Genomic DNA, 26,680 nt, shown 5'->3' with positions numbered 1-26,680 from the left:
TATGCTAAACTCCCCACCCCCACCCTCCTCTAGCTTATCTCTCCACGCTTCAGGCTCTCTGTCTTTATTCCTGATGAAGGGCTTTTACCCGAAACGTCGATTTCACTGCTCCTCAGATGCTGCCTGAACTGCTGTGTTCTTCCAGCGCCACTAATCCAGAATCTGGTTTCCAGCATCTGCAGTCATTGTTTTTACCTGGTTGTATAGCAACTTCCATGATGGGGTTCTTCTGAAGAAGAACTGGACCTGTAATGTTAACTCTGCTTTCTGCACGCAGGTACTGGACCTGCAACGTTAACCCTGTTTCTCTCTCCACAGGTGCTGCCAGATCTGCTAAATATTTTCAGCAATTTCTATTTTTATTTCTGATTATGAGCATCCAAAATATTTGACTCTTTTCATGACCATTGTATGTTCTATCCTTTATAGCCAATGAAACACTTTTTGAAATGTCTTTTCTATCATACTGTTGAATTCTCAGCAGCCAATTTGTACCCACCAAGCTCCCAGAGGCAGCAATGTGATAATGACCAGATAATCTCTTTTTGTGATCTTGATTAAAGGGTGGATATTCAGGGGACCAGGCACAACTCCATAGAACCATAGAAATGATACAGCATAGAAGGGGGCCATTTGGCCCATGTAATCCTTGCTGACCCAAAGACATCCAGATGCCCTTTCTAATCCCACCTTCCTGCACACGGCTGACAGCACTTACATTGCAGATCCAGATACTTTTTAAGAGTTTAGGGTCTCTGTCTCCTCCATCAACTCAGGCAGTGAATTTCAGATATCCATCACCTTCTGTGTAAAAAGGTTTTTCCTCATGTCCCCTCTAATCCTTCTACCGCTTGGCCTGAATCTATGACCCCTGGTTGTTGAACTCTCTGTCAGGGAGTCAGGTTCCTCCTATCTTCGTGGGCTGTCCATTGGTCTTCTTTGAGATAATGCCATGGGATCTTGCATATCCATTTGTGAGAATAGATAGCCTTCAGTTTGTTTTCCTCTAAAATAAAGCACCTCCAACAATGCAGCATTCTGTGCACAAGAGTACCACGCTAGATCCTGTGCTCCAGTCCTTGAGTGCTTCAGTCAATGATTCAGAGGTGAGAAGGCTATCAATCGAGCCAATTTGAAACAACGCCACTTATCATGTTAAGCCCAAGGGGCACCTAAAAATGACATGACCTTTCCAGCCTAATGCTTCAAAGTCGTAGATTGCTGCTGATCAGGAAGCATTATAAGATCAAAGGTAAATCTCTCAGGCTGAAGCTAAATTGATTGCGCGAGATCAAAGAATTTTGGAAGGGAGAGGAGGTGGGGATTGCAGTTCATCTGACGTAATTGATTCCACTGTTCTACTATATCATGAAGTATTTAAGTAGACAGTGATGTTGGGCAAGGCAGTAATCAGGTAGGATGAAGCTTCCTAACATTATTAGTTGTAAGTATAGAAAAGGGACCATTAGGAGGTAGCAATACAATTTAAGGAAACTGAATGCAGTTTCCATCATAACATATTTTAATGCAAAGACAGAGTGCAAGACAACCAACAGATCTGTGGGAAGAAAGCAGAGATAACATTTCAAGTCCGGTGACTTTTCATCAGACATGAAACACTATGACTGCTTTCCTACCACAGATACTGCCATACCTACTGAGTTTCGCCAGCAACTTCTATTATGTTTCAGGTCTTCAGAATCTGCAGTTCCTTGTTTTATTACAACCAAGAGATCATTGGAAAATAGAACAAGGAAATGATCCTCACCAAATGGATTAGGTTGCTGCAGAATATTGGAAAGAGTTAAAGCGTAAACCACTGCTGTGAAGGAGAAGTAGGAATCAACAAAGCTCTAATCATGATCATCTTACTGGCCTTCATATCCAAGAAGAGTATTCTGATCTATAAAAGAAGCTTTTAGAAATTATTAATTGCTGAAATGATCAGAATCCACAGAAATAATATTGTTCCAAATAATTAAATTCAGACTAATTATTCTTTTCACCTTGTTCTCGTTGTTATTAACTGCATTCAAAGCCTGCCTGCCTTTCTCTTTCTCTCTCTCTCTGTCTGCAACTTAGTTACCTATCCCCTCTCCAAATGAACTGCTCTTCCCCACAGTGAGGCATTATCTATACAGTCTTTCCAACCAGATGGAAAATCTCAAGTCTGCAGTGAAGATCATTCTCATTGTTTTCCTATTGTGTGACCTCATGATTATATGCCAGCCTGGCTCCACTCAGCAATTAAAACTGTCTTTGTACATCACCTAGTTGCAATCTTTCTACAGGGTGGAGATGGACACATGAATTCGCAGTGAGTCCTTTCTCTGATGAACAGTTTCAGAAATGTCACCTGGACTAGAATCTCCAAATTAAATGGCAAATAATCAGCAGAAAGAGAGAAAGGAGAGTGACCGTGGTTCCAAGTATATTACAGTATCACTTAAACCTAATGTGGATGGTTGGTTAGATGTGGGGTATTTGGGGCCCACACATGTACGTGTGACACATGTATGCACCAGTTAGCGTTTATTCTCAGAAATTCGTCATTTTCCCATATGCCTCTTTAATACAAAGTTCTATTCAAGCAAAACTGCTTTCTGCTGGAATTAAATTGCTTTCAAATGTTGAAAATGATCAGCAGGTCAGTTCACAAAATCACACAAAACAAGTTATTCATCACTGTGTTTCTGCCAGCTTTTTGAAAGGGTTGCCCAACAAATCCTACTCGCCTACTGTTTTCCCATAGCCTGCAAATGTTTCCTTTTGTTTTGAAAGTTATTATTGTACCTGCTACCATTTCCCTATTAGGTAGCATATTTAGACTCTCAACAACTCACTTCATGAGAAACCCTCTCAGTTCTCTCTCTCTTTCTTCCCCCCCCCACTACTACCACATTCACGACCCAACTTTTTAAAAAGTATATTATTTATTCATGAGAATGGGGGCATCGCTGGCAGAGTTGCCCATTCCTGTTGCCCTTGGACTGAATGGCTGGCTAGGCCATTTCAGGGCAGTTCAGAGTTAACCACATTGCTGTAGGTCTGGAGTCACGTGGACCAGACTGGGTTAGGATAGCAGATTTCCTTCTTTAAAGGATATTATTGAAACAGTTAGGCTTTAATGACAATTGATGATAGCATCATGATCACCAAGGCTAGTTTCTAATTCCACCACATGCCATTCTTATCCCAAAGCATTAACATGAGCTTCTGAATTACTAATGTAGTGACATTACTACGATGCTACAGTCTCTCCCATTAGATTCTTTTGCCAATCATTTTAAGTCTGCATCCTTTGGTTACTGAGCCTCTTGCCAACGGAAAACATTTCTCCTTATTTACTCTATGAAAACTGTCATATTTTTGAACACATGTTTAATATTTCTTTATCATTCTCTGAGGAGAACAATTCCATCATATCCAATTTCTCCACATACCTGAAGTCCCTGTACCTCTCTCAAAAATTGGCATTCTCTCTAACCTGTAAAACTGGGGACTAGCCAGTGTTTATTAAGCTGGTGCTCTGTGCTCTGTTGCTTAACCCATGGATTCCCTTATACATTTTTAATTCATCTTTCTATAGGTAAGTCTTTAGTAAATAGAATACTCGCAGAGAGAAAAGACTAATGATGAGACTTCACAATTGAATCCTTGCTACATGTGATCAAAAACCCAACCCTGTCTTTTTTCCATTTTCAAATGATGCAGCACAAAAGGAGGCCATTTAGCCATCATACCTGTTCAAGATTTACAAATGTTGACTGAGTATTTGCAGCATTTTCTGGTGACCTGTATTTGCAGGTGTTTTATAATTTAATATTTTCATTTCAAACTTGCAAATAGAAGAGGTATCATTAGAAACAAAACATTATCTGAATCCCCACCCCCTCCAACTTCCCTTCTTCTTCAGTTTGAGCTTCTGGAGGACCACATAGGGTCTGAGTTATTTTTCCTGCTGTGCTATCAATCACCAGTGACTGGCCGGCTCTCTGTAGTGTAAAAGCTAAGCGGAGCTGTCGCCTTCCACTCAACCACATTACTGCTATTCAGTAAAAACCTGTCTCCCAGAAGAGGCTGAAATTTGAACCTTTTCTCCATCTGTGCCATTCTTCTCCATCTCATTAACTACAAAGTAGTCGTCACATCGAAACATCTGTTCCTCTTGGGCAGTGCACACCTGGCTGATTGAAATCAAAACCAACTGATCTCCTCACCATTTTGTTGTATTTACTATAAACAGTATATTTCATATGAGTGGCATGCCTGTTGGATATAAACCGCTTAAAAAGACAATGCCCAAACTATTCCTTTCTGCATATCCAATGTTGCTGGACATATCCAACAAAAGGCTGATAATTAATCCTCAAAAGTTCCAAGTTCCTATCAGTAAGGCTGACAGCTATAGGACCAGAAGCCTCTAAAGTTAAAGAATGTATGTTTTCTGAGTTATTCTCTCAGTTCTGGATGACAGAAGAAATAGAAGCTGAGGTAGACCATTTGGCCCCTCTATCCTGCAATACCATCCATTTAGATTATGGCTGATCTTCTACCTTAGCTGCACTATCCCATATTCCAAAATTTCCTTTAGTATCAAGAAATCTATTGATCTAGCTTCGAGATACTCAACGACTAAGCATCCACTGATATCTGGGGTTGCAAGTTCAAATGATTCACCTTCTCTTAAATGAAAAAAAATCTCTGTATCTCATTCCTGAATAGCCAACCTTTTATTCTGAGGTTGTTAGCCCATGTTATATATTCCCCAGCCAGTGGAAACATTTTCTCAGTATCTACCATATCAGGTTCCATTAAGAAATTTATATGTTTCATTTAGATCTTCTCCTATTTTTCTGAATTCCATGAAATATAGGTCTAGACTGCTTAATATCTCCATAAATATTCATTTAATTGTATTGAATTTATTGTCACGAGTACAGAGCAATACAGGCAGATCACAGAGTTAAATAGCATAGATAAGTAAATAATAGGTAAACAGCGGCAAAAACAAAAACACAGGTACAGTCTAATGTTAAGAGTTTGAGAGTCCATTCAGTATTCTAACAACAGTAGGGTAGAAACTGTTGTGAAACGGGCTGGTGCATGTGTTCAGGCTTCTGTACCTTCTCCCCGATGGTAGAGGTTGTAGAAAAGTATTACCAGGGTGGGGTAGATCTTGGAGAATGCTGGCGGCCTTTCCTTGACAGCGGGGCTGGTTGATGGATTCTATAGATGGGAGATTGGCCTTTGTGATTGTCTGGGCCGAGTTCACCACTCTCTGTAACCGTCTCCGATCTTGAATGGTACAGTTGCCATACCAGGTAGTGATACATCCAGACAGGATGCTCTCGATGGTGCACCGATAAAAGTTGGCACGGGTATTCACTGCCATGTCAAGTTTGTTTAGAAACAATATAAGCATACGATGTTTTATATTGCTTGTATTTTCTATACATTGCTTTTCATAGAATCAAAAAATCCTGTAGACTGTGGATAGAGGCCAGTTCAGCCTGTCAGGTCTGCACAGAACCTACAAAGAGCATCCCGTCCAGACACACCCCATCCCCAACACCCTGCATTTCCCATGGCTCACCCACTTAGCTTGCATATCCCTGGACAGTACTGAGAAATTTAGCATGGCCAAACCACCTAACCTGCACACCTTTGGACTGTGGGAGTAAACTAGAGCACCTGAAGGGAACCCATACAGACATGGAGAGAACGTGTAAACTCCAAACAGACAGTCGCCCGAGGGTGGAATCAAACCCGGGTCCCTTGCGCTGTGAGGCAGCAATGCTAATCAATGTGCTGTTTTAATGTTATAAAATATCACCAAGTAATTTGCAATAAAATTGTCAGATAAAATTCACATGGCATCGAGGGTGGAAAGGTCATCAAAGATGGAAAAGTCGGGTTTTTTCACTATGGTACGTTTTAACAACACTTGAAGATAGAGAGAGAGAGAGAAGGACAGGCGCAGAGTGTTCGGAAGGGAATTCCTAAGCTTATGTTCGATGTATCTAAAGATACGCACACAGAGAGGTGAAAGAAGTGGGTGATGTGCAAGAGATGGGAGAACACAGAGTTTTCAGATAGTTAGAGAAAACAGCGATGTTTTGGAGGCCAGATTCAAGTCAAGCCTTTGTGCAGCTAACCTCTACTACTTGGGCCTTACTGTAAACCACTATGCACTTGTGAACAGGCACAAACAATGCTGCACTTTACAGGGGTATATCACCTCTGAAGACTAAGTGGCGGACTAATCACATTGAATTCAGAAAATAAGTCTTGGCTCGGGCGATCTGTATTCGCAAAAATAAAAAGAATGCAAAAATTTAAACATAATGCTGAGAATTTTAGAATGCAGGTATTTCCAGACCAGACTGCCAGCCTCTGTAAGTCAGTAAATACAGGGGTAAGAGGACTTAGTGTGAGTTAGGATGGAGGCAGCGGAAGTTTGAGTTGCATTGAAAGTACAACCACTGAGGCATTGAAATAACTGTAGTATTACAACTTGGGCTGCTCAAATCTACCATTGATCATTGGTCAGCCATGTAATTGGAGAGGGTTTAAACTAAATTGGCAGAGACATAGGCACCAGCACAGAAGTAGAAGAGAGGAATAAAGTGAGAGTTTTGGAGGATATTAAAGAAGGAAATAGTTCCATATTAGATATGAGAGAGCTAAGAAAGATGAAATGCAAAGGAGAAATGCAAAGACAGTGGTTTGCAATGAATGTACCTAAACATACAAAATGCAATGAATAAGACAAATCCTAAGATCAATATTTATTCTTTATACAGAACTCTAAATGTATTTTACTGAGGTGCATTAGTTTGAATCTTCTTCAACCTGTGCCTACATCTGTAGGAATTGCTAACATTTCATTATGTACAATTTATTTTTTTCTTAATGACTATACCTGATTAGGTTCCCTACAGTGTGGAAACACTAACCCACCCAAACCCATTTCCCTGTGATTAATGTTCCTAACACTATGGGCAATTTAGCATGGCAAATTCACCTGTACACCTTTAGACTGTGGGAGCAAACCCAAGCAGATAATGGGGAGAATGTGCAAAGTCCACACAGACAGTCACACAGTCACCCAAGGCTGGAATCGAACCTGGGTCCTTGGCGCTGTGAGGCAGCAATGCTAACCACTGTGCCACCATATTTTTTGTCCATTGGATCTGGGTTTTTTTCGGAAAGTACCAGCTGCACATCAATTAGCAGTCTGCCCTTGAGGAGGAAGATTCACGTCCATTCTTTCCAGAACTCAGATAAGATTTTACTCACAGAATCACAGATTTGTTATGGTGCAGAAGAAGGTCATTCAGCCCATCTCACCTTCGCTGGTGATATTCCTTTGTACCAGTCTCCTGCCTTTTCCCCATGTCCCTGCACACCATTCCTATCCAGTTAATCATCTAATGCTTTTCCTGAAACCCTTTGTTGAACCTACCTCCACCACACTTTCAGCCAATGTTGCCCTAACTACTCGCTGTGTGAAAACGTTTTCTCACATCACCCTTGCTTCTTTTGCACATCACTTTAAATCCGTGTCCTCTTGTTCTTTTTCCTTTTACAAGCAGGATTAGCTTTTCCTTATCTACTTTATCCAGCCCGTTTATCATTTTGAAAAATTGTGTTAGATCTTGTCTTACCTGCCTTCTCTCCAAGAAAAATAGTCCCAACTTCTTCAAACTATTCTCATAACTGAAGTTTCTCATTCCTGGAACTGTTCTTAAAAATCATTTCTTCACTCTCGCAAATGCGTTCACATCTTTCCTATAATGTTGTACCCACACTGTACACAATACTCCAACTGAGGTCTAACAAGTTTCTTGTACGAGGTCAATCTCACCTGCTTGCTTTTGCACACTGTGCCCCTAAAGGCATTCTTGCTAGACTATTAATCTAGCGGCGCAGATAATGTTCTGGGGACCTAGTTCAAATCCTATCTTGGCAGATGGTGGAAATTGAATTAAATGCTAAAATCTGCAATTAAAAGTCACAATCATGCAATCATTAACAATTGTTGGGGAAAACCCACCTGGTTTTCTTGGATTTTATTTTATACTATTGTTGGTGCTATATTATCTAATTCATTTCTAATGCTACCATCAGTTTTTCTACAGTGGGCTGAGGTCGAGAGTGTATTGGGTTCCTGCCCATGGTGACAGCCTTGGCTTAAGTAGGTTGCATCCTCACAGCTGAACCATTGATTTGTGGGTTAAAACCCCAATCCACAGACCTGAGCATGTAAAGTCCAGGCTGACTGTCCCACCAGTGCAGTACTGAGGGAGGATTGCATTGTTAGAGTTGTTGTTGTCGTCAATTGGATGAGATCTTAAAATAAGGCCCATTCAGATCAATGTAAAATACACCATGGTACTAATTTGAACAGGACCAGCAAGTTCTTCCTGGTTTCCTAGTCAATAGTTGACCCTCAGACTACACAAGAAGATAGATTACCTGGTCACTATGATATTGCAGTTAGTTGGATTTTCCTGCATGCGACACTCTCTTTCCTACTTTTGTGTTGACTGTACAGTGGGTTGGAACATGCTAACTTATGAAGAGAGTCACATTGAAAACAGTTGGTAGTGGTATGGGGAAAGTTTAAAAATTCAGTAACTTGGGACAGACCACATATGTGTATGAGAAGTAAATTAAACAATGAGTTTCATTAGTGCCAACTGAGAAATTTTTCTCGGAAAGACCTCTTCTTTGACACAGCTGCACCCAGTGTTATAGTTGTCCTGAAACAGTCCCTAAATTATCATGCTTTTCATGTCCTTTCCCCACCTGTGACTCATTACCAAGAACTCCTTTCCTGTGCCTTAAGCATCCTTGTTGCAACGGGATGATCAAAGAGCCATGAACAGCCACAAAAAGCTGGAGGGGAGCAGTGGTATTTTGAGCAGTTGATCTGATTCTCTGACCCCTTGATAGTAATCTTGGTGATGGGTGCAAAATAGCCATTTGGGAGGAGCTGCAACTATTTGATGCATACTTGCACTAACCTCCATGTGCTGTAAATATCCTGGACATGGGTTTGGTCTTTTTTGAAAATTACTTTTAAAATATTTTGAACTTTTTCAAAGATTTATCTATATTAACCAGCTCCACACTTACAGTCATAGAGTCAAAGAGATGTACAGCATGGAAACAGACCCTTCGGTCCAGTCCATTCGTGCCGACCAGCTATCCCAACCCAATCTAGTCCCATCTGCCAGCACCCGGCCCATATCCCTCCAAATCCTTCCTATTTATGTACCCATCCAAATGTCTTCTAAATATTGCAATTGTACTAGTGTCCACCACTTCCTCTGGCAGCTCATACCATACCACCCTCTGCGTGAAAAAGTTGCCCCTTTGGTCTCTTTTATATCTTTCCCTAAACCTACCCTCTAGTTCTGGATTCCCCCACCCCAGGGAAAAGACTTTGTCTATTTATCCTATTCATGCCCGTCATGATTTTATAAACCTCTATAAGGTCACCTCTCAGCCTCCGAAGCTCCAGGGAAAACAGCCCAGCCTCTTCTTATAGCTCAAATCCTCCAACCCTGGCAAAATTCTTGTAAATCTTTTCTGAACCCTTTCAAGTTTCCCAACATCTTTGTGATAGGAAGGAGACCAAAATTGCACACAATATTCCAACAGTGGCCTAACCAATATCTTGTACAACCTCAACATGACCTCCCAACTCCTGTACTCAATACTTTGACCAGTAAAGGAGAGCATATCAAATGCCTTCTTCACTATCCTATCTACCTGCAACTCCACTTTCAAGGAGCTATGAACCTGCACTCCAAGGTCTCTTTGTTCAGCAACACCCTCTAGGAACTTGCCATTAAGTGAATAAGTCCTGCTAAGATTTGCTTTCCCAAAATGCAGCACCTCGCATTTATCTGAATTAAACTCCATCTGCCACTTCTCAGTCCCCTGGCCTATTTCATCAGGATCCCGTTGTACTCTGAGGTAACCTTCTTCGCTGTCCACTGCACCTCCAATTTTGGTGTCATCAGCAAACTTACTAACTATATGTGTTATGCTCACATCCAAATCACTTAAATAAATGACAAAAAGAAGTGGACCCAGCACCGATCCTTATGAAACTCCATTTGTCACAGGTCTCCAGTCTGAAAAACAACCCTCCACCGAAACCCTGTCTTCTATCTTTGAGCCAGTTCTGTGTCCAAATGGCTAGTTCTCCCTGTATTCCATGAGATCTAACCTTGCTAACCGGTCTCCCATGGGGAACCTTGTCGAATGCCTTACTGTAGTCCTTTTAGATCACATCTACACTCTGCCCTCATCAATCCTCTTTGTTACTTCTTCAAAAAACTCTATCAAGTTTGTGAGATATGATTTCCCACGCACAAAGCCATGTTGACTATCCCTAATCAGTCCTTGCCTTTCCAAATACATGTACATCCTGTTCCTCAGGATTCCCTCCACCGATGTCAGGCTCACTGGTCTATAGTTCCCTGGCTTGTCCTTATCACTTTTTGTAAACAATGGCACCACGTTAACCAACCTCCAGTCTTTTGGCACCTCACCTGTGACTATCGATGATACAAATATTTCAATAAGAGGCCCAGTAATCACCTCCCTCGCCTCCCACAGAGTTCTAGGGTGCACCTGATCAGGTCCTGGGGATTTATCCACCTTTATGCTTTTCAAGACATCCAGCACTTCCTCCTATGTAATACGGACATTTTTCTAGATTCACCATCAATTTCCCTACATTCTGTATCTTCCATGTCCTTTTCCACAGTAAATACTGATGCAAAATACTCATCAGTATCTCCCCATTTTCTGCGGCTCCACACAAAGGCCGCCTTGCTGATCTTTGAAGGGCCCTGTTCTCTCCCTAGTTACCCTTTTGTCCTTAATGTATTTGTAAAAATCCTTTTAGATTCTCCTTAACTCTATTTGCCAAAGCTATCTCATGTCCCTTTTTTGTCCTCCTGATTTCCCTCTTCAGTATACTACTACCTTTGTACTCTTCTAAGGATTCACTCGATCTATCCTGTCTATACCTGACATATGCTTCCTTCTTTTTCTTAACCCAAAACCCTCAAAATCCTGAGTCATCCAGCATTCCCTAAATCTACCAGCCTTTTCTTTCACCCTAACAGGAATATACTTTCTCTAGACTCTGGTATCCCATTTCTGAAGGCTTCCCATTTTCCAGCCGTCCCTTTACCTGTGAACGTTTACCCCCAATAAGCTTTTGAAAGTTAAGAGTCATAGAGATGTACAGCATGGAAACAGACCCTTCAGTCCAACCCGTCCATGCCGACCAGATATCCCAACCCAATCTAGTCCCACCTGCCAGCACCCGGCCCATATCCCTCCAAAGCCTTCCTATTCATGTACCCATCCAAATGCCTTTCTCCAATTTAGAACTTCAATCTTTAGAACTGGTCTATCCTTTTCCATCTCTATTTTAAAATTAATAGAATTATGGTCGCTGGCCCCAAAGTGCTCCCCCACTGACACCTTAGTCTCTTGCCCTGCCTTATTTCCCAAGAGTAGGTCAAGTTTTCCATCTTCTCTAGTAGTTACATACACATGCTGAATCAGAAAATGTTCTTGTACACACTTAACAAATTCTTCTCCATCTAAACCCTTAATACTATGGTAGTCCCAGTCTATGTTTGGTAAGTTAAAATCCCCTACTATAACCACCCTATTATTCTTACAGATAGCTGAGATCTCCTTACAAGTTTGTTTCTCAATTTCCCTCTGACTATTAGGGAGTCTATAATACAATCCCAATAAGGTGATCATCCCTTTCTTATTTCTCAGTTCCACCCAAATAACTTCCCTGGATGTATTTCTGGTAATATCTTGCCTCCTTTACTATCCTTCCTGTAGCATTTGTATCCTGGAACATTATGCTGCCAGTCCTGTCCATCCCAGTCCCATGTTCCTAACCATGCCCTGAGTTCATCTGCCTTCCCTGTTAGGCCCTTTGCATTGAAATAAATGCGGTTGAATTTATCAGCCCTACCTTATTCTCTGCTTTGTCCCTGCCTGCCCTGACTCGCCTTTGTTCTCAACTGTACCAATCTCAGATTGATCTCTTTCCTCACTATCTCCCTGGATCCCACCTTCGCCACACCTTACTAGTTTAAATCCTCCTGAGCCGCCCTAGCAAATCTCCCTGCCAGTATATTAGTCCCCTTCCAATTTAGGTGCAATCCGTCCTTCTTGTACAGGTCACTTCTCCTCCAAAAGAGCTTCCTATGATCCAAAAAATGTGAATCCTTCTCCCATACACCACCTCCTCAGCCATGCGTTCATCTACTCTATCCTCCTGTTCCTGTCCTCACTAGCTCGTAGCATCGGGAGTAATCCAGATATTACTATTCTTGAGGGTCTCCTTTTTAAATTCCTGCCTAACTCTCTGTAATCTCCCTTCAGAATCTCAACCTTTTCCTTTCCTGTGTCGTTGGTTCCAATGTGGACAATGGCCCCTCTCCTCCTTGAGAACATTCTGCACCCTTTCTGAGACATTTTTGATCCTGGCACTAGGGAAGCAACACACCAATCTGATCTTTTGCTGCTGTCCACAGAAACGTCTGTCTGTACCTTGGACTAGAGAGTCCCCTGACACAATTGATCTCTTGCAACCCGACGTACCCCTCATTGCATTAGAGCTAGTCTCAATACCAGAAACTTGGTTGTTCATGCTACCTACCCCTGAGAATCCATCATCCCCTACATTTTCCAAAACTGCACAGCTATTTGAAATGGGGATAGCCACAGAAGACCCGTGTACTAACTGCCTACCTCCCTTACCTTTCTTGGAGTTAACCCATCTATGTGACTGTATTTGTGATTTTTTTTTCCCCCTTCCTATAACTGCCACCCATCATATCCACAAGGGATGAATGCAGATTTCTCCAGCTTCTTCATTTCCCCTCCCCCCACTTTATCTCAGTCCCAATCCTTGGACTCAGCACCGCCTTCTTGACCTGCAATCTTCTTCCCGACCTCTCTGCCCCCACCCCCTCTCCGGCCTATCACCCTCACCTTAACCTCCTTCCACCTATCGCATTCCCAACGCCCCTCCCCCAAGTCCCTCTTCCCTACCTTTTATCTTAGCCTTCTTGGCACACCTTCCTCATCCCTGAAGAAGGGCTTATGCCCGAAACATCGATTCTCTTGCTCCTTGGATGCTGCCTGACCTGCTGCGCTTTTCCAGCAACACATTTTTCAGCTCTGATTTCCAGCACTTGCAGTCCTCACTTTCTCCTATGGTAGTTGGGAGGTCATGTTGTCGCTAGAGAGAACATTGGTTAGGCCACTTTTGGAATATTCTGTGCAATTCTGGTCTCCCTCCTATTGGAAAGATGTTGTGAAACTTGAAAGAGTTCAAAGTAGATTTACAAGGGTGTTGCCAGCATTGGAGAGTTTGAGCTATAGGGAGAGGCTGAACAGGCTGGGGCTGTTTTCCCTGAAGCGTCAGAGGCTGAGGGGTGACCTTATAGAGGTTTATAAAATCATGAGGGGCATAGTAGGGTAAATAGACAAGGTCTTTTCTCTGTGATGGGGGAGTCCAGAACTAGAGGGCATAGGTTTAGGGTGAGAGGGGAAAGATTTAAAAGGGGTCTAAGGGGCAGCTTTTTCAAGCAGAGGGTGGTATGTGTATGGAATGAGCTGCCAGAGGATGTGGTGGAGGCTGGTACAATTACAGCATTTAAAAGGTATCTGGATGGGTACATGAATAGGAAGGGTTTAGATGTGGATGAAATGCTGATAGATGGGACTAGATTAATTTAGGATATCTGGTCAGAATGGATACGTTGGTCCAAGGGTCTGTTTCCGTGCTGACTCTACGCCATGAATCCCACCATGGCAGATGGTGAAGTTTGAATTCAATAAAGTTCAGTGTTAACAGCTATTCTCAAAGTGTGAGAGGTACTGTGGCACCTGTGGGATCTGGGCATCATTGCCTGGACCAGCATTCATTGCCCATCTCCTGTTGTCCTTGAGAAGGTCATAGTGAGCTGTCTCTTACTGCAGTGCATTTGTGGTAAGTAGACCCACAATACTGTTAAGGAGGTAGCCCTGTGATTTTGATCCAGTAAGACTGAAGGAGAGACAATATATTTTGAAGCCAGAATGATGAATGGCTCAAAGAGGAACTTTATAAGTGTTAGTGTCACCATCTTTCTGCTGCCCTTGTGTTTCTAGATGGAAGTGGTCATGGGCATGGTTTTGGGAGTAGCCTTGGTGAATTTCTGCAGTGCATCTTGTTGATGATACACTCTGCTGCTTCTACTGAGCGTTGGTGGTGGAAGATTTGAGAATGCGGTGCTAATCAAGCAGGTCGCTTTGTCCTGGATGGTGCCAACCCTCTTGAATATTGTTAAAGCTGCTCCTATCCAGGCAAGGGAGGAGTGTTCCTTCACATTCCTGACATGTGCCTTATAAATACTGGACAGGGTTTGGCAAGCCAGGAAGTGAGTTACTTGCTGCAATATTCCTATCGTTCGCTCTTGTAGCGCTGTGTTTATAATACGAGTCCAGTTGAGTTTCTGGTCAGTGGTAACCCCAGGATTCGACATATTCTGCTGTAGAGAAGAAGTTAATGGGACTTGTGATTAAATGTGTCTGTGTATATACTAATATCATTTTTAGCATTTGGATTTTCAAACAGTGGCATTTGAGTTCATTGATTATGTGAAGAGTTCTTTTTAAGGACATAACTAGGTCAGTTACAAGAAGCAGTGACCTAACCCAGTATGTGCCACAAGAGCAAAAACCCTGGAGTGTTAATGGAAAATTGTTATTCCTCTAGTGGTTTGTAACAGGGAATATAAAATTTAGGGAATGTTATGGCCTAGTGATTTTTTTTCTAATATCACTCTGATTCAGCCAGCATTTATTGCCCAGAGAGCAGTTAAAAGTCAACCACACTGTTGTGGGTCTGGAGTCACATATAGGGCATTGCCTCCCCCATATCAATAAACTATTAATCCGGAGGCTCAGATAATGTTATGGGAAACTGGCTTCAACTCTCACATGGCAGATGATGAAATTTGAGTTCAGTAAAAATCTGAATAAAGGGTTTAATGATGGCAATAAAACCATTGTTGATCGTCAGAGAAATCTATCTGGTTCACTAATGTCCTTTAGGGAAGGAAACTGCCATCCTTACCTGGTCTGGCCTACATGTGACTCCAGACCCACAGCAATGATGGTTGACTCTTAACTGTCCTTTGGGTAATTAGAGATGGGCAATCATCTGGCCATTGATATCACATCTTGTGAATGAATTAAAAATTTGAAGATTCTCATTTTTGATCCAGGATAATCAAGGAATGACTTTGACTTCGAAAGCATTATAATTGTAAGTTTTAAGGCAGTTCAGAGGAGTCTTGACTGGGGTCAGAAGCAAATATAGTTTCTCTCCCGGAAAGGCATATGGAAGAATAGGAAAAGTGCCATTACCTCAGTAGAAAAGTCTAGTTTGTGAAATTTTCAAACCAGGAGTGTTTAGTTAGACATCTGCTGGTTACTAAAATTTAAGAAAGTTGAAGCTCTCAGTTTTGTGGGGATTCATTTAAGAAGGCTTCGCTGTTCGTGGGGAAAGAACGTGGGGAATCAGTTAAGTCGAACTTAAAGATTTGATATGGTGTAATTTCTCTGGATGTAAATTTGTAATGGAAAATGAATTAGACCTTTTTAGATTAAAATAATCTTTATTGTCACATATGGGAGAAAGTGAGGACTGCAAATGCTGGAGATCAGAGTCAAAAAGTGTGGTGCTAGAGAAACACAGCTGGTCAGACAGCATCCAAGGAGCAGGAGAGTTGGTGTTTTGAGCATTAGCTCTTCATCAGGGAATGTCCTGATGAAGAGCTTGTGCTTGAAACTTCGACTCTCCTGCTTCTCTGATGCTGCCTGACCGGCTGTGCTTTTCCTGTGCCACACTTTATTGTCACATATACTCACTGAATATAACAAAAAGTGTATATGTCGCCAGTTACGGCGCCGACCTAGATACAAAAGTATTTAGGCACAGCTTTAGTTACAATATCTTTGACAATAGAGAAATAGAATGTTTTGACTGTTGTTAAAAAAAATCCGTAGCCTCGTATGACTAGTTCAGTGAATGATGACCATGCATGAAAATTTTTTTAAATGATCTTTCAAGTCAGATTTCATTCTGTGTTTGGATTGTCCAGCAGGACCATCAGCTAAGGCCATAACAAGCTTGAAAATCAATAAATTACTGGATGTTATGGCCTGTATTCTTTAAAAGAAACAATTACCTAGATAGTGGATGAGTGCATGACCATGTGAAATAGGAACAGGAGTGTGCAGTTCAGCTTCTCAAGCCTGCTCTGCCATTCAGTAGAATCACGGCTGATCCAGCATTCCTCAGGTCCACTTTCCTGCATTTTCCCCAAAACCCTTCACTCCCCTACTGATTTAAGAATTTATCTCTTTTGGCCTTAAATGTGCATAAGGGCTCTGCCTCCACTGCGCTCCATGGTAAGGAGTTCCAATGACTCTCCACCCTCAGAAGGAATTCCTCCTTGGCTCAGGCTTACATTGGGGCCCCTTCATTCTGAGTCATAGAGTCATACAGCATGGAAACAGACCCTTCGGTCTACTTCTTCCAGGCCGGCTAAGTTCCCCAAACGAAATTAGTCCCACTTACCTGCATTTGGCTCATATCCCTCCAAACCGTTCCAATTCATATTCATGGCAGTCCATTACACACATGAACCATTCTCTCTGTGCCCTTCACATCCCTTTTGAATCTTTCTCCTCTCACCTTAAAAATATGCCCCTTAGTTTTGAACTCCCTCACTCTAGGGAAAAGATCTTTGCTATTTACATTATATGCCCCTCAAGATTTTATAAACATCAGTAAGGTCACTCCTCAACTTCCTGCTCTCCAGTGAAAAAAGTCCCAGCCTATTCAGCCTCTCCTTATAACTCAAACCCTCCACTCCCGGCAACACCTTGGTAGGTCTTTTCTAAACTTTGTCCAATTTACTAATATCCTTCCTATAGCAGGCCAACCTGAACAGGACACAATACTCCAGAAGATGCTTTCCCCAACATCCTATGCAACTTCAAAATGATGTCCCAACTCCTACGCTCAGTGCTGCAGGCAATGAAAGTAAGTGTGCTAAATGCCATCTTCACCATCCTGTCGACCTGTGATGCAACTTTCAAAGAACTATGTATCTGAACCACTGTTCAACAACACTCCCCAGGACCCTACCATTAACTCTATAAGTCCTTGCCGGTCTGTAATACCAAAATGCAACACCTCACGTTTATCCAAATTAAATTCCATCTGCCACTTGTCCATTGGCCCAATTGTTCAAGATTCCTTTGTAATCTTAAATAACATTTTTCACTGTCAGCTATACCACCAATTTTGGTGTCATCTGCAAACTTACTAATCATGCCTCCTTTTTTCTTTGTCAAAGTCATGTGCTGTCTGGCCCTATACTCTCCCAGGAAGTGAAACATCCTCTCAGCATTTACCTTGTCAAGCCCCTAAGAATCCTGTATGTTTCAGTGAAATCACCTCTCATCCTTCTAAACTCCAGTGAGTAGAGTCTCAATCTGTTTAACCTTTGCTCATAAGACAATCTCTCCATGCCAGGGAACATCGTAGTGAACTGCATCAAATGAAATGATATTTTTCCTTAAGTAAAGGACCAGGACTGCTCACAGTACTTCAGATGTGGTTTCTTCACTTTGTACAGTTGCAGTAAGACCTCCCTTCTCTTTTACTCCAACCCCCTTGAAATGCGGGTCAATATTGGCTTCATCTTCCAGAAATGCTAGATTCTCAAACCGTGTCCATGGATTGGAAGTTAGGAAACATAATTCCAATATTCAAAAGAAGGAGGTGGAGAAAATGGAACATTGTAGGCCATTCCATGTGACAGCTGTGGTAGGGCAAGTCCTGGAATCTGTAATTATGGACGTAGTGATAGAGCAATCGGGGAATTGGGATATAATTTTGCAAAAACAACTGAGATTCAAGAAAGGGAAATCGTATTTGACAAAAGTTTGAGTTTATTCAGGTTATAACTGGCAGGTTAGATGAGGGGAAATTAATGGACCAGCTAGAAAAACAAGGGTATCAAATGTATGATAACGCCATCACTTGCAAGTTCCCATCGCAGTCACTTGCCATCCTGACTTGGAATTACCTCACTATTCCTTCCCTGTTACTTGGTCAAAATCCTGGAGTACCCTCCCAGTAACAGTGTTATGGGTGTACCTACATCTCATGGATTCAAGAAGGTGGCTAATCACCACCTTGAGGCAATGAAGGATTGGTCACAAATTCTGGTCTCGTCAGCAGTGTCCACATCCTATGAAATAAATTTTTACAACCCTAAAAAAGTTAGTCTATTTTAATTTTCAAACAGTTGTCAATCATGTATTATAAATTAGGTTATTGCAAAAAGATTAGAGCATTAAATGGTGCCATTGTAATATATTTAATGAATTGAGGATTGATTAACAGACAGAAAACAGTAATACCAAACAGGTAATTTTTTTGCGGTTGGCAATTGTAACGAGTGTGAAACTACAGGACTCCAGTATTTGGACCAAGTATAACATGTCCAGACGTGATGATGTGAAGCTAAGTGATAGAGAGAATGCAAAGAGTCTGCAAAGGGATATAGACTATTTCAGTGAGTGGGCAAGAACATGGCCTGTAGAATATAATGTGGGAAAGTAAAATTTAATGACTACAGCAGAAAAGTAGGAAAGCAGAGCATCTTTTCCTGCCCCCAATTGTGCAAAGGATTGTTAAGAGCAAACCACATTGTTGTATGCCTGGAATCACGTGTAGCCAGACTAGGTAGAGAAGACAGGTTTGCTACCCTTAAGAACATTAGTGAACCAGATTTTGTTTACAACAGTTGACAGTGGTTAAATGGTCACCATTAGGATGGCTTTTAATTCCAGATTTTGTTTTACAGAATTCAGTTTTCACCGTCTACCATGGTGCAATTCAAACCCATATCTCCAGAACAATAGCTTAGGGTTCGGAGTGCGGTATCATTGCCACGATATCTGTTTATTTCAATGAAATCTCACTGCAGATCACATCTGGACCACATTGTGTTCAAACTTAATCTTCTTATCTAAGGAAGAATATGGTTTCCTTAGAGGGAGTGCAATTGATGGTTTTTTTTGGGGGGGGGGATTCCTGGCTTGTTTTATGAGGAGAAGTTGAGTGGACTAAACCTATATTTCTAAATTCAGAAATGCAGATGATTTCACTAAAATCTTTAAGGAACTTAATAGGCTAGATACTGGGAAGATACTTATTCTGGTGGAGGAGTCCAGAGCAGGGAATCACTGTCTCACAATGAGATTGTCGCATTTAGGACTGAGATGTGGAGAAACAATTCACTCAGTATTTCAGATATTTGGAACTTATTACCCCAGAGAGCTATGGATGCTCCTGTTGTTGAGTTTATTCAAGCGATTTTTTGGAATCAAAAGGAATGAAGAGGTATGGGGTCAATGTGGGTGCAGGTGGAACTGAGCCATGATTGTTTTGAACGGTGGAAGAGGCTTGGAAAGCCAAATGGCCTTATGATTTTGTGGTGGTTTTGTGGATTTTATGATGCGAGTTGAACTCTATCCTGTACTGAAGCTTCTTCTAAAAGGTCTAAATTTCTCCCCGAGGTGAAGCAGAGCTCTCTACGCTCTCACATCGGGGTAGTGCCTCAGGACACCGTTCTCTTCAATGACAGCATTAAAAACAACATCCGATATGGCAGAGTGACGGCTAGTGATGAGGATGTGGAGGAAGCCTCTCTAGCAGCTGATATCCATGAGCGGATAATTACTTTCCCTGAAGGTAAGAGAGTGTGTTCTGTCGATATTTATTTGGTGGGAGCAAAGACATTTTGTATGAAATCACAGCTTCTAGAAGACCCTGTTGAAGGAAGCAAAGATTTGCAAGCACATTCTTTGGAATCATATGTTCGCCAGGTCAGCTTGGGGACCCTCTCCAAGTCTTCACGTTTCTGTAGTTGTTGACCTGCTGCTACATCATTTTTATTACCTTAAACTAATAGTTATTTCATCCAATAACAGCACAATTTTCTTTTGGATAACTGATACTGTTCTTCAAAATCTATGACCAGGAAGTCCCTGAAATGTAAAAATATTTACAAATTTTTCCAAATGTCAAAAGTCCTACATTTACTCCACATTCTCTATTTCCATGAGCAGAAAAATAGAATTTCTGAACAGAGGGATGTGCTTTTGTCCCTCAAAGTTGTGCATGAAGAAGACCATTTCTGATGCGTAGCTTTTAAAATTCTTTGGTTGTATGTAGCCGGGCATTTATTGCCAACCTTGAATTGCCTTTGAACTGAGTGGCTTGCTAGGCTTGTCAGTCACGTTGCTTTGGGTTTAGAGTCACATGTTTGCCAGGTGACGTGATGATGACAGACTTCCTTCATGAACCGAATGTGGTTTTGGTGAGGATTTATAATAATCACTGTCACTGAGACCAGCTTGCAATTCCAGATTTATTCATTGATTTTCAATTCCACATGATGGGATGTCTGGAACAGGTGAGATATTTTTGAACCAACTTGTTCAGAGATGTTACTACATTTCTCTGGAGCAGGTGAGACTTCAACCCAGGCCTTCTTGCCCAGAGATAGGGACAAGTTACCATGCCTCTGCAAAAGCCCGTTGAGCAGCACCCGTTGTCAAAAAAAACTCTGGAGCTGTTCTGATTTACCCTTAGGGACTCTTATGGTGCTGTGGTAGTGCCCATACTTTTGATGAAGGTGGTCTGGGCTCAAGTTCCACCTGCTCCAGAGGTGTGTCATAACATATCTGGACAGGCAAATTAAAGAAAAAGGTTCTGAGCATGATCACCGTCTCCAGCTGTTCTTAATGTGCCATGTTCTTCAGGTTATGATACCCAAGTTGGGGAAAGAGGACTGAAACTGAGTGGAGGAGAGAAACAGAGAGTAGCAATCGCCAGAACGATCCTGAAGGCCCCTCAGATTGTTCTTCTGGATGAGGTAATTAAGAATTGAAATCACAGAAATTGCATTGAGTCTGAGAGATGGAAATAAAAATTATTGATTACAACTTTCAAATCAACATGATATTACATTTCACTGGAAATAATCAAGCTTATTCCTTACACTCTCAGAACCATGTCTGTGCATAGTTAATGAATCTGGCTTTAAGCTGTCCTTAAGAAGGTAAAAGATGCTTCACAAAGGGTAAATATTCTAAATTTTTGTGAAGGAGTGCCACCCTTTGTTAAGGGATTTTACAATCTCTAACTGATACAACTGGTTCCCTCTCCTCAGAAAGGAAAACTGGCGGTATACGCAAACTCTGTATGTTCCAAAGCATTTTACAATAAATGACTCACTTTTGAAGTGTAGTCACTGATATAAGTGTGTAGGAGCACCCACTGTGCTAAATGTAGAACTTCTTATTATCTATCTGAAGAATTTAGTTGCTTTTAAGCTTAAAAAACATTGTTGTCTCAATATTTTGTACAGTAGGCTTTTAACAGCTGATGGATTGGCTGAACCTATCTGTTCACCAGTCTGCCAGTGAATATTTCCACTGTCCTGTTTCAGTGTTCTAATCATTTATCTTCACTCCACTTGGACAGGCTACATCTGCTCTAGACACACAAACTGAAAGAAACATTCAAGCCTCTCTGGCCAAAGTCTGCGCCAACAGGACCACAATTGTTGTGGCTCACAGGTAATATCGTAATAAGATTGCTTCAAAATTTCTGCTGTTTGGAATTTTGGACTAAACACTAATGTTATACAACTTGCCTTAAGTGAAAATAAATTACTCTGAGTTGCCATTTAAGCCTTTGAAAAGAATTAAGGATGGAGCTGTCCAAGGTAAGAAGGGGAAGATGCTGGATTTTCAAAAAACAGTAGCAGAATTATCTCTCTCATCATTTGAAAGGTTCTTAATTTTCTTTAATCTGTCGGAAGACAGGGAAAATATTGTGGTGTATCAATTCAAATGATAAGTTGTGAAAGAGCCAGAGCTGTGAACACTCAGGAAATGTAGAGCTGGATCAATTTTTGATTGACAAGGGAATCAAGAGATACGAGAGGCAGAGGGATGTCAGGAACTAAAACCACAATCAATCAGCTATGATCTTATTGAGTGGCAGAGCAAACCTGAGGAGCTGAATGGCCTACTATTTAATAAAGTCTTTTTTAAAATTCCTTAATGGGATTTGGAAGTCAATGACAAGGCTAATGTTTGTTACCTATCCCTAAGGATCTCCATTCATCTAGGCAAGAAGTGAGCATTCCATCATTTTTGACTTTAGCCTTGCTTGGCAAGATGGTGATGGTAGGAATGGAGTCATTTGCTGCAGAATTTCAAATGTAAGACCTGTTCTTGTAGGTGAAGTATGTAGTGCTTGTCTAGTTCAGTTTTTGGTTAATGCTAATTGCTCTGGGATATTGATAATGGGGGTGTTTTCCTTGGAGCGGAGAAGGCTGACGGTGGACATGATGTACAAAATTTGAGGGATGTAGATAGGTTGGAGAGAAATAAACTTTTTCTTTAGTAGAGGGATCTAGAATTGATAGACTTGATGAGTGGCATGGTCATGGTTAGATGATGGGTTTCAGTCCATGCTGTAAAACTCTCTTATTCTATGACCATCACAGCCTGCCTGTCTAATCCCAGAGTCCAGGAAGTCTCAGGATTCCGTGATGGAGCACAGCTGGGCTGTGTACTGCCTCTAACACCGATCCTATATCAGTGAGTTTGTGTTCCATCTGTTAAACCCAGATGGAATTGTTTGTCTCAGTCTGCCTCAGACATGCCACACCCCATATTGATCCAATCAAGTGTTCCAATTGATGAATGGTGCTGGTTCTTTTATGCTCTAATTGACCGGGTGTGTTACAGATGTTTCCAACATGAGAAATTGCAGACTTATCCTGACCGAATCACACTAAAACAACCTGCTGCCCATATCTTAAAAACACTATTACAAAAATGTTACGCAGAAATTGTACTAAGCTGAAGTTTGAAAATTTTAAAAAATAGTAATATGGGCATCACTTGCAACATGAGTATTTGTTTCCCATCTCTAATTCTCATCTCTAATCTGAGCAGTTTACTAGACTATTTTTGAGGGCAGTTAAGAGTCAGCTACATTGCTATGGGTCTGTACTCACATGTAGGCCAGACTGAATAAGGGTAATTGATTTTCTTCCTAAAACTCTAATTCACACACATTCAGACAACTGCATGGTACCATTTGTAAACATATCACAATGGTGCTGGCTGAACCTAAGATGATGACCACACAACAGAGCCTGCCTCATTGCGATTACAACTATTGATGGACAGTTTTTAAAAGGATCCTTTACCATGCCAGTTTGATGCTAGAAGGATGCAAGCTAAGATAAAATAGAAAATCAAGTCCAGCCTACAGCTCCAGCGAGAGCTGGAAGGTTTTACATTGTCAGGTGATAAATACAGACCTGTGTACAGTTATAAAGTCCTGTATTCTTCTTTATGCAGAACTTTTACATACCGTGTAGTGTGAACATAGTCCTCCAAGGGTTAATGCTGTCTTATTTTCCTTTCAGTAAATAATTGCGGTATGAACAAAGGCTTGGGAGCCTGCCGTGGCATCCTCCCTGGCCTGCTGTGTGATGACAAATTGTAAATACATATCCTGCTCTTTGATCTCTTACTAAATGTGTGTCCGTCAACAACTTTGATCTTCAACCTTATTGAGCTATAAAAGCTGTGCCCCCCCCCACCACCTTTTTTTTGATGTGGGTAGGGTCTGTTTATGAGGAGCAGTGGGTTTGGCTGATGACCACTTCCCATTGGGCTCAACTGAAACAGTTAAGATAATAGAAAACGTTTTTAATGATTTTTGGCGCAAAGATGTTTTCAATCGATTGACCTTTTTGAAGTGTCGCAGCTGTAGCTAGTGGGAGCACTGTGCTGCCACATTGTGCACATATCAGTTTCCTGTGTACAGCAAGAGTTGCAAGCTGCAAAGAATTGGAAGTGTAAAGAGAATGACAGCATCTTAAATGAAAGGCCTGGTAGGGGCTTCAGATGAAACTCTGCTGGAGGCTTTTTACTGAAAAGAGAAATTGAAATCCAACTGTATGCGGCAAGTTCTGGGCAGCTCAGTTAGTGTTTCAGAGTAGAACTAACAGCACTATGAGCTTAATGCTACTTAGTAAAATTTCTGCAGATAATGGTAGTCCTTGAGAGCACAGTTAGTGCCCATCTGTTATGGGAGTCAGGTCCTTTGGCAGCGTTGTGTTCCTAAGTAATTTAATCTTTCATCAGCATTTCATAATTGAGGTCACTTTATTTCTTCTGGGATCTCTCAATTAACAGGCTTCAGTTGAAATGTAAATGAGAATCACTGCAAGAATTGCAATTATGCAGATTGGCTTGTAATTCAAAGCCCTTTTCGACATTCACTTCAGTTCAAATGACTTAAATTTATACAGCTTTCATGACCAATCAAAGTGCTTTCCAGTCATAAGAAATAGGAACTAGATTGGCGGGAGGGGTGGACCTCAATAGCAGGGAGGCAAGTGCAAGGCTAGAAGGAGATATAGTCATCCGAAATATTAAGTTGAAGTGACAGGTCAGGTTGGAACACAACAGGAATGCCTATTATATTAAATTGCATCTATTTCAACACAAGAAGGCTGAAAAGTAAGGCCAATGAACTCAGGGCATGGATAGGTACGTGGGACTGGGATATTATAGCCATTACAGAAACATGGCTAAGGTAGGGACAGGATGGGCAGCTTAATGTGCCCAGGGTACAAGTGCTTTAGGTGGAACAGAGGTGGAGGAAAGATGGGAGATATAGTTGCATTTTTGATTAAGAGGAGTATCACAGCAGTAGTCAGAGATGAAGTAACTCAGGATCATCCAGTGAGGCTTTGTGGGTGGAGCTAAGAAATAGATAGGAGATGGTGTCATTATTGTAGTTGCACTATAGGCCCCCAAATAGTCAACGAGAATTAAAGGAACAAATATGCAGGGACACTGGCTGGAGCAATAGGGTGTCATATGAGGGGATTTTAATGTTCCTAACATAGACTGGAATTGCCACAGTGTTAAGGGTTTTGGTGGGGTGGAATTTGTTAAGTATGATAAGGAAAGTTTCCTCAAGCAGTATATAGAGGGTTCTACTCGGGAAGAGCTTAGAGTAGTACAGCATAGTACAGGCCCTTCGGCCCTCGATGTTGTGCTGACCTTTTATCCTACTCTAAAATCAAATTAACCAACATACCCTACATTGTACTATCATCCATGTGCTTATTCAAGAGTTGCTTAAATGTCCCTAATGTATCTGCCTCTCCTACCACTGCTGGCAGTGCATTCCACACACCCACCAGTCTCTATGTAAAGAACCCACCTCTGACATCTCCCCTAAACCTTCCTCCGGTTAACTTATAATTATGTCCCCTTGTGATAACCATATTCAATCTTGGGAAAACATCTCTAGCTATTCATTCTATTTATGCCTTGCAACATCTTGTACACCTCTATCAAGTCACCTCTCATCCTTCTTCACTCCAATAAATCTTAGCTCCCTCAACCTTTCTTCATTAGACATGCGCTCCAGTCCAGTCAACATCCTGGTAAATCTCATCTGCACCCTATCTAAAGCTTCCACATCCTTTATATAATGAGGCGACCAGAACTGAAGACAATATTCAAAGTGTGGTCTAACCAGGGCTTTATAGAGCTGCAGCATAACTCAACCCCCCCTGCTAATGAAAGCCAACACACCATAAGCCTTCTTAACAACCCTATCAACTTGGGTGGCAACTGTGAGGGATCTATGGACCCCCAAGATCCCTCTGCTCCTCCACACTGCCAAGACGCCTGCCTTTAACCCTGTATTCCCCAAATTCGACCTTCCAAAATGAATCACTTCACACTTTTCCAGGTTGATCTCCTTTTGCCACTTCTCAGCCCAGTTCTGCAACCTGTCAATGTCAACCTACAACAGCCCTCCACACAATCAATAACTCCACCAACCTTCTTGTCATCTGCAAACTTACTAAACCACTTTCTACTTTCTCATCCAAAGCTATGTCCCCTCGTGCTCGCCGACACCATACTTGGAAAAAGGCTCTCCCTGTCCACACTATCTAACCCTCTGATTATCTTATATGTCTCTATTAAGTCACCTCTCAACCTTCTTCTCTCTAACGAAAACAGCCTCAAGTCCCTCAGCCTTTCCTCGTAAGACCTTCCCTCCATACCAGGCAACATCCGAGTAAATCTCCTCTGCACCCTTTCCAAAGCTTCCAGATTCTTCTTATAATGCGGGGACCAGAACTGTACATAATACTCTATCAGAGTTTTATAAAGCTGTAGCATAACCTCATGGTTCCGGGACTCGATCCCTCTATTAATAAAAAGTAAAACACTGTATGCCTTCTTAACAACCCTGTGAACCTGGGTGGCAACTTTCAAGGATCTGTGAACCTGGACACCGAGATCTCTCAGCTCATCTACACTACCAAGAATCTTACCATTAGCCCAGTACTTTGCATTCCGGTTACTCTGACCAAAGTGAATCACCTCACACTTGTTCGCATTAAACTCCATTTGCCACCTC

General features: G+C 41.6%; 1 protein-coding gene across 4 annotated transcripts in view; it reads left to right on the top strand.

Moving 5' to 3' along the window:
* LOC122551842 (ATP-binding cassette sub-family B member 6-like) overlaps window positions 1-26,680 on the top strand; it is a 262,691-nt gene that overhangs the window by 194,241 nt on the left and 41,770 nt on the right. For all 4 annotated transcript variants that reach the window (XM_043694361.1, XM_043694362.1, XM_043694364.1 and 1 more), the window contains exons 16-18: window positions 19,714-19,888; window positions 20,962-21,074; window positions 21,686-21,780. In XM_043694361.1, coding sequence (XP_043550296.1) covers window positions 19,714-19,888; window positions 20,962-21,074; window positions 21,686-21,780 — 383 coding nt within the window. The remainder of the gene's footprint in view (window positions 1-19,713; window positions 19,889-20,961; window positions 21,075-21,685; window positions 21,781-26,680) is intronic.

This window comes from Chiloscyllium plagiosum, chromosome 7, assembly GCF_004010195.1.
Source record: "Chiloscyllium plagiosum isolate BGI_BamShark_2017 chromosome 7, ASM401019v2, whole genome shotgun sequence".
Taxonomy (NCBI): Eukaryota; Metazoa; Chordata; class Chondrichthyes; order Orectolobiformes; family Hemiscylliidae; genus Chiloscyllium; species Chiloscyllium plagiosum.
The sequence above is the reverse complement of the archived record's forward strand: the minus strand, read 5'-3'. Positions and strand labels throughout refer to the sequence as shown.